At 35.6% G+C, this 9,095-nt stretch overlaps 2 protein-coding genes across 3 annotated transcripts; both read right to left on the bottom strand.

Annotated features, from left to right (window-relative positions):
- Positions 1–511: 511 nt before the first annotated feature.
- Positions 512–4,595, bottom strand: LOC127261089 (dol-P-Man:Man(6)GlcNAc(2)-PP-Dol alpha-1,2-mannosyltransferase). The gene is made up of 10 exons (XM_051289273.1): positions 4,235–4,595; positions 3,525–3,612; positions 3,265–3,424; positions 2,847–3,064; positions 2,401–2,696; positions 1,869–1,983; positions 1,647–1,785; positions 955–1,151; positions 758–847; positions 512–666 (listed from the first exon to the last, which is right to left on the bottom strand). Exons 1-10 carry the CDS (start codon positions 4,498–4,500, stop codon positions 532–534), a joined length of 1,704 nt encoding a protein of 567 aa, XP_051145230.1. The 5' UTR covers positions 4,501–4,595; the 3' UTR covers positions 512–531.
- A 307-nt stretch (positions 4,596–4,902) lies between these two features.
- Positions 4,903–8,371, bottom strand: LOC127261092 (uroporphyrinogen decarboxylase 1, chloroplastic). 2 transcript variants are annotated; one of them, XM_051289278.1, is made up of 6 exons: positions 8,236–8,371; positions 7,939–8,096; positions 6,494–6,882; positions 6,123–6,407; positions 5,574–5,809; positions 4,903–5,206 (listed from the first exon to the last, which is right to left on the bottom strand). In XM_051289278.1, the coding sequence occupies exons 1-6, from the start codon at positions 8,256–8,258 to the stop codon at positions 5,041–5,043; spliced, it is 1,257 nt and encodes a 418-aa protein (XP_051145235.1). In that variant the 5' UTR covers positions 8,259–8,371; the 3' UTR covers positions 4,903–5,040. The 2 variants fall into 2 exon arrangements, with proteins under 2 accessions (XP_051145235.1, XP_051145236.1); XM_051289279.1 differs by lacking the exon at positions 8,236–8,371 and adding an exon at positions 6,969–7,057 and having other exon boundaries at positions 7,939–8,065.
- Between the last annotated feature and the right edge of the window lie 724 nt (positions 8,372–9,095).

The raw sequence follows: 9,095 nt of genomic DNA, 5'->3' as shown, positions 1-9,095 counted from the left end.
ATACACTTTAATTTCATTTTAAATTAATTATTTTATCTTAACTTAAACATAATTACTTTTATTAATATATTCTTAATTATTTATTAATTATATTTATTCTAAATTTTTTTAATATATTAAAAATAATAATGCAAAGAGTTCATGTAATATTCATTTATTATCACGGTCATCACAAAAATCGTGACAACACGCCTTTTCATTTAATAACTCAATTCAATACTGTAATTAGGGTTTGGTTTTGACGTATTTTAGGGTGCATTGAATAATTAATTAATATTATTATAATTTTTTTTTTCCCTAAAAAATAGTTAGGAATACTATGCAATTTTCACAGGCCAAAACCAAAGATCCAATTAGCAATAGAAGCAAAGCAAGCAGAATCAGTGTCACAATGTTAAAACTACCAGCCGTGAAAGTGAAAAAAAATCTACAAAGTCCTCAAGTCAAGTTCTTCAACAGTTGATTACTGCGCAGGGAGAATACAACAACCAAGTAAAAAAATTTGTTATTAGTATTAGACAACTAACCAGACTATGATTCGGGTATTCTTTTCAGTAGTTTGTATAGCCCGAACACATTCTTCTGCTGCCAAAGGTATGGAATGAAAAAGGACCGGAACTTCGGCGGCGACATTTCTCGATCTAGATAAGGCAATGCTGCAACTACCTGTGTAATTTATAGATAGATCATCACATTAGGTTCAATTTCCAGAAACCCATTGCACCAAGCACACATATATCTAGAGAGAGAGAGATACCTCCCAAGTATTTAAGTCGCTACCCCGAGGGATATACGGTCTTTGAAGATGCAGTTCTATAAGGAAGGTGCATTTATCTATATCATGAAGCTGCAGGATGAATAGCAGAATGATGAGTGAGGTTGTGAGGATCAGTCTCCAAAGTCGAATACGAATAACGAGCAAAGAAATCAGCAGCATAGTGAAGAATGAGTTACATATTGTTGATTTGATGCATGATTCTTGTTGTTGAAATATGGTGGAGCTGCAGATGTTCCGCCCAGCGTTGAGTTGAAAGGAAATGGGAGAAGGCCATTGAACCCGTCGTCTATCCATCTGACCTCTTTCACGTAGTCGGGGACCAAAAATGATGATGGGAAACGGTGCCATTCGCTCCCAACACAAAGGACAGAGCCTGTGTCATGTGCCATGTACAATAATCATGTATACAATGCTACAAATAAACCATTTGGGACAAGACTACTCTCACTATGACGGGGATTGAGAATAACTCACTAAACAAGTTCAACGGGCGACAACATTGAAGTTTGTATGATTCAGATGCTACTTTTCAGAAAATATACACCAGTATAGAAAATTCCCACAATTATTGAACGAAAACATCTTTAGAAACAAAAGAAGAGATTCACAGGGTTAAAATAAAATAACTAAAAGGCAATGAAATGTTAGAGACCATCGAATTAATTCATAAAAGTTTCTCCTAGTTAGCACGTCTACTACTATTTCTATACATCAGTTAATCAGTTCAAGTGCAATTAAAGTTTTATCAAAGAGAAAATCTGATGCCCAGAAGACAGAAGTATAATGTATGAAATTTAATTTAAGTATAATGTCTGGTATCACGGAATTTGGAACAGCATAATTTAATGTAAGTATGAAATTTGCGCACCTTCCCCTGCATCATCATGGTGCTCCAAATGTTTGTAAATCTCCAAAGGAGCTGAATAACCGTGGATCAAGGAAAATGTCCGGGAATGGGATGCACACAAGATAAGACCAAGAACCAGAGGACGCAGACCTTTTGCTATCTGTATGGCCAATATAAAAAGGTAAGTCATAACCGCATTTGTTGAGCAAACAAGAGAGTGGTTTATGGAAATGGATGTTTTACCACAACAAGTACAGAACTGTCATTGGGATTGTACTTATCCCGAAATAAATCAGGAAAGATCTCAATGACAGCTGCAGCAGCAACACAAATAAGAGGATATATTGGGTAAAGGAATCTGCAAATGGCAAGAGAATGCAACAATTATGAGAACAATATACTTTTATCCACTGTATATTTTACAGCAGAAGCTAGATAATCATTAGCAAACAAAATTACTACCAGGACGTTTAGCTTAATTAGAAATTCTCAAGATATCTTAAGTTTTTACAACAAAATATAAGCTCAAATCTGATTGAATATTGAACCAATTTTGGTTTTAAAATTTTGGCTGATCTTCCAAACTCTTAAATCAACAAGATATTTATATTTATCGAATCCAATTCATTCCCCCTCCTATCCTTTTTTGTTTAAAACTATTATCCATGGATCAAGGCAAACATATTAACAAAAAGTGAACACTAAACAGCACTGCATGAAGAAGATTAAAAGGAAAAATTGATCATCAGTGGAGGAGGACGAATTTTATTTATACCTCTCTTCCTTGTGCGGCTGCAGAGACATAAAAGCTATCCAGATATACATGGGCGAGATGATGACCAAGAAGTCTGGAACATACTTTTTCTTTGCAACAGGAAGGATTACAATGAAAAGCAGAGCCAGGACAAAACAAAAGTTGAAGTTATTGAAGCCATTCTTCAGATAAAACAATGGTCCCTCAGTACCATACAGATGACTCTCCCCGCCACCCAATACGTTATATATCAATAAGTTGAGAACAGAAGAGGTCCATTTGCTGTAGTAGAAGTAGTCAACAAGAACAGAAAGTGCCTGGAGGATAGGAAATACATACAACCCAATATTAAATCACAGAGAAAAATCAAGAAAATAGCAAACGTATGTTATATGAAGCATGTAACAAGATTTCAGCATGTGAACTCAGAGCTATGTATATCTAAGTTGTAAGTAAATTTAACTTACCAGAAGGGTTAGGGAAGTTACGACACCAGACACAAATGTTAACTTAAAATTTTTACGCAAGGAGAAAACAGTAACAGGCAGAAATGCCAAAACTGAGAAAGGCCAACCAAGAATGACCCCAGTGGCTGCAACTGCAACAGCAGCAGCAGGTCTCTCAAAAAGAAAAAGTGCCGATGATAGAGACATCGCATACATAGAGAATGAACTTGGCAAGAAACCTGCATTTAAAGCCATATTGACAATCATGTATGCTGAAAAGAACTTAAAATGTACAATTTCATCCTAACTAGTTAAACATAGAGCCAACTCCAAAATGCCAAATGAGTTCTTACTTTGCATAGATTATTATCTGATAACTCAAACTATTTTGATGATTTACAATTGAAAGAAAAGAACATAATAGAAATAGCTCACTTACTCGTACTAGCAAAGAAACAACCACTGCACAAGCATAGCATGGCCAGCGTATATGAAGCGAGGCGTTTACCATACTTCCGGGACAGGGCAACAACTAAAGCAGCATCTGCAATGACAGAAAGACTGCCAAGAAAGATTCTGACTGCATAGAAGACTCTCACCTGAAATTTAAATTTAAGAATGAGCACTTTGAAACAAGAAACAGAACCATCACCAGTTCAGCACAAAACAAAAGCTTATAAAGATGATCATATAACTTACTTTTTCTTCACCAAACCACCAAGATGCAGGCAATCCAACTAAGTTGTGGAAAATAATATACAAATACGACCGCAGTGCAAACTGGGAGCTTCAGAACACACAAAAAAAAGGATTACTTCAGTACAAATTTAAAGTCCAAAAAATCACAAGAAACATTGGGAACGACAAGATTGACACAATTCCATGCATGACTAAGTTGAACAAACTAAAAATTTAGGGTAAAAGTACTTACTCATTGCCAAGAGAACCATCGATTTGCAATGAAGGGTGTTCATAGCGAATCAAAAGTGTGAATTAAGTATCACCAAGACCACTTGCAACATATTGCCATGTGACTACAACATACTATAACATCACAATAATCAATCTAATAAATGCATTTTTTTTAATATATATATATATATGTATTTGTGTGTATATATTTAATCAAGAAATTATTATTCAAAAAAAATAAAATTCCAAATCCTTTTCTTATAAGAATTTATAGATAAAATCAAATTCTAGTTATTTTCAAATATGGTTCCTCTCTGTACGGATCAAAGCATACAACTACGCAAACCCAAACTAACTTCCAAAGAAAGCGAAAAATGTTCTTATATATCTTAAATTCTTCAGTCATAATTGAAAACAAACTCAATATGTAGAAAATAAATAAATAGATAAATACAATCAGCATATGCAAGAACGACAAGATAGGGTTTTGCGCATACCTGTATTCCCATGTCTGGAAGCCGGATTTATAGAGAAGGAAATGGAGAGGCTCCCAGTAATTAAAGACTTCATCGCAATCGTGAATTATATTGGACGACGCGCTCATGTACCGAAGCATTCCCAGCACCAACAAAGGCAGGAGCCATCCGACCCCCTGGTCAGCGTCACTGGGCCGACGTTCCCGTTTGTCCAGCTTGGAGTACGCAGAGGAGGCCGTTCCGAGATCGGGCGCCGACGTTCGCCGCTGCCTTGCAGTCGAAGCCATGTCTTAGACTTCACTGGTAAGTTTCGCTTTCTCGAGCTCGTATCGTATAAGCTCTGCCTGCAGTCTCTCAGTCTGGTAAAACCCGAAATCGGGTCCGGGTTTTGAAATTCGTACAAAAGGAACCAAGTTGCGGGTCGGTTCGGATCGGTTGCAACCGATCCAGACCGTCTGACCCTGACCCGATTCAATACCGCCCAATTCCCATATCAAATTAATTTTGAAACAAGCCCTGTTTACACTTGACACCAATAGTCATTATTCAATTTTTTAAAAACATTATTTAAATTATATATATTTTTTCTTTCATACCCAGCAAAGTAACTCAATATTTTCATTTATAATGGTAGAATATCTATCCATCATAGTCACTCAAACCTTGAATATTGACAACATGAATCAAGATTTCCAAAGCATCGCACAATTTGATTGCAATGACAAGTATAGGCTACATTACACTGCAAAACTTGTATTAATCATTCCCTCCTCGCTTATATGGAAGAACAAGAACATCTGGTTTTGTTCCCCAAGAGGATTTGGCTCTCAAGCTACCAAATTGGGTGCTGCCCCAACAGCCAAATTTTCCGAGTCGAATTTGATGCTTCTTGCAACATCAAAGAAATGAGCCACTGCTTCTTCTGGAGTACCCACAAGAACTCCATGGCCCAGGTTGAGGATATGGCGCCTCGTCCCGGCACACTCCACAACCCTGCAAAGCAATTGAGGTAAAGTTATATGCCCATGGTTTGACCTGAAGACTAGGTGAACATTTTCGAGTTATCAGCTCGAAGGTCAAGGGAAAAAAGACTAAGCATATGATGAGCCTAAATTTCCAGGTAAAGTATGTATTGGGTTTCTCTAGTTCCTTTTGAGGGAGAAGACAGAATATTATTGACACACAATTCGTATGACATGACAAGAAAAACTCCTTCCCATCTATTTTTAATTTAAATATCATATTGAAATCTTGGTTTCAATTCAGTTTTATACTATTTTCACAACAATTCAAAACACCAAAAACAACCAAACAAACCAGCTTTTGCAGGGAGACACAGACTTAAGTTGATTGAACACACCTGTTTATTTCATCCGTTAAAGCAGGTAGAGTGGAAAATAGGCAGGCAGGGTCCACGTTTCCTTGTATACTAATATCATTTCCAAGGCGCCTCCTTCCATCGGCCATGTCCACCGTCCAATCAAGCCCAATAACATCAACTCCAGTTCCTTTCATCTTCTCAAGAAGCCCACCATTTCCATTGATATAGAGCACAAGTGGCGTTTGAGGACATCTATCCTTCACCACTCTTACAATCTGCATTCACAGTGTATAAATTTTCTTAAACCATAGCTTAACTATAATTCATTGTTCTAGAAAAGGGTCTGCTGTAAACTACTTATTGATAAACATTTAACCAAGAAAAAAAAAAACAGAGAATTCAACAAAATCAATTCACCAAACAACCCATATGCTTTGTAAGATTTCTTAAAGAACTCTAAAGAATCAACAACAAACCTTATTGTGGGAGGTAGATTGCATCATTTTTCAAAAAGCTTCAGGTGGTTTTGGTAAATGGTAACTTTTTCATCACAGGGAAGTAAGGATATATTAAGATAGCTTGAATCACCTCATTTATGTACGGCTTTGACCATTGGTCCCACATATGAGGCGGGAGTTGGCCGCCCCATGAATCAAATATCTGTATGCAGTGAGCTCCGGACTCCACTTGGAAAATGATATATTCGGTTATTGCTGTTGTCAAATGAGACAAAAGACTCCTTAGCAAACGGGGTGCTGTATGGCACATACTTTTTATTGTTGTATATGTGCGAGTTGTTCCCCCTTCGACTATATAGGTGGCAATAGTCCATGGAGCTCCAACAAATCCCAATACCGCAGCTTGTCCTTCTACCTAAAACATGAGCACAAAAACAGACTTCTTCATCACCAAAATAGATCCCTAGATCAAGGCCATGAATCTTAAAAAACATGACAAACCTGTTTCCGCAATATTCTAAGAGATTCTCCAACAAATTGTAGCTTATCCAAATCAATCGGGTGCAATGCTTTCAAGCTCTCTTCGGAACGAATAGGTGATTGTATTATAGGACCTCTCACATCTTCTATGTCAAAAGGAACACCAAATGCAGGGAGTGGGGTGAGTATATCAGAGAAGATGATTACGCCATCAGGTTTGAAAGCTTCCCAAGGCTGCAAAGAAATTTGCACAATGAGATCAGTCGTCTCTGATCTCTCTCGGAAGGATGGGTATTTCTCTGCAAGCTTTCTATATACAGCCATGTACCTTCCCGCTTGGCGCATCATCCATGCAGGAGGTCGAATGACAGGATCTCCTCTAGCAGCCTTCACCAAAAGTGGATCTGAATCTGTGAAGGATAATACCAAGTCAAGAAATTTGACTTGGGCTAATAAACAACAATGCAGTCTCATATAAAGCTAGTGCATAACCTACGCCAATATGTTTCTCTATTTTGTGCACCCTCACATTTCAGTCTGAGAACACCTTTGCACCAAACATTCAGTTGTTCGTATATAATATATCTGTTTGCAAGTCAATAATCACCCAATAATCACTTCAACTCAAATTCAAATACGTACAAATCTAAATGCACACATCACACAAATTATAGAATTGCAGGCACAAATGCATAAGAGCTCACAGGGAAACAAACATGTAAGAATGAATACATATATTCCAACTTAGCGCAAGTATAATGGCTCTTTTTACATATACTTTTGGAACTTTTAGCACTATTCATCAACAATAACTTTTTCAAACAATATTACATTAAATATCTATTTCTTCTCACAAAATATCATATCAAATACTAACTTTTCTATTTCCAAAATTTCAAAACTCCAAAAGCCTCTATGTAAACTTTGGCACTATTTGTAAATGCTATGCAATTTTTCCCAATATCTGCATTCTATTGTTTGTACTTTGATACTTTATGTAAGGAAAATACAGAAACATTCAAATCAAAAGTAATCACAAAATACTGACATACTTAAAAAAGGATTTTAATCTCACAAAACGAACAATTTTGCTTTAATGGCTATTATAAATTTATAATCCTGACCAAACTAGGATTCAACCCATCGCAAAATCCACCTTCATTCTTACTCCCACGTTAAATTCTGCCCAATGCTGTAGCACCATGTGATAGTCATCTTTACTTGGCATCAAGAATGCTTTGGACTTGGTTAACACACACCACTTCTACATACCTATCTATATAAGCAACCAAATAAAACAGCAGGAAAATAAATAAATAAAATAACAGAGAAATAATATTGGCATAGGTTTTTCACTAGTAATTTCCAGTCCACAATTATATCCTTGCCCTAATTTGAGCACCCAAAATAATAACCCTAAAATAAAAAGCACACACATTCACAGAGCAGTTGGAGCAGAAAGGTACCAGAAGAAGAAGCAGACGCGCGAGGGCAAGCGAAGATCGTAGGTCGCGGGCGCTTGGGAAGGAATGCGCCACCAATTGACCTGCCAGTGGGCAGAGAATGCAGGGGCACCATGAAGGTCGATGACAGCTCCACAGGGCATGAAGAATTGCAGCAGCCACTGGCGCAGGAAAACAATCGAAATCAAGCAGGGGGATAAATAATTCGTCAGTTGAATCGCGATCCAGAGGGAACCCGAGAGCAAGAATAAACCAATAGAAAGAATGCAGAGCATTTAAGAGTGTCCGTTCCCGACTTGCCTGGCAATGGCGGAGAAGGCCATCAGAGTTCAGCGATCGATCGTCGTCGTCGTCGTCCGGCTACGCCACTGCTCAATCCTCTGCTATCTCCGCCTTATCCTCTCCCGACAAAAAATGACGCTAGCTAATATACTCTCTGCCTATCACATTTTAACCGACATCTTTTAATTGACATTATTTATTTATTTATTTCATTTTATGCAACCATGTTGATATTTTTAAAATAAAATTTAATTTAAATATTTTCCACAGTAAATTAATATAATATGGATAAAAGAATTAATATAAATTAATTTTTTTAATTATTTAATTTATTTAATATAAATAAAAATATTTTATTTATTGATATGATAAAAAAAAATTATAAAAATTTGAATAGATCTTATGGGATATAAAGGTTAAAAATTTAATAAGTTCATTGATCCGGTGAGATACTAACAATTTAATTAACTTAATTATATTTATTAAATTAATAAATTTATTAAAAATAAAAAATAGTCAAAGTAAAGAAAAAAATGTAAATATATATGTATCAATTAAAATGGAATGAAAAAATATATATATATATAATTAGACATATAATATTAATTATAGGATTTTTAAAATAGACCATTTCAGAATAAGCAGAAAAATACTAATATATAGATAAATATTATATTGAGTTTAATATTTTAAAGTAGAATAATTTGGAATGTGTTTATCAAATAATTTTCTATTGAAATGAATTTCAATGATTTTTTAAATTATTAATACATTTTTCACATTTTCAGACTAAAACACAAAACGCAATTAGTTTTTTTATAAAATAATAATAATAATAATAATAATATATTTTTGTCAGTAGTGATTTAATTTCAAAT

This window comes from Andrographis paniculata, unplaced genomic scaffold (assembly GCF_009805555.1).
Source record: "Andrographis paniculata isolate CXL003 unplaced genomic scaffold, ASM980555v1 Contig62END, whole genome shotgun sequence".
NCBI lineage: Eukaryota > Viridiplantae > Streptophyta > Magnoliopsida > Lamiales > Acanthaceae > Andrographis > Andrographis paniculata.
Note: the sequence above shows the minus strand (reverse complement) of the source record. Positions and strands in the feature narration are given on the sequence as shown.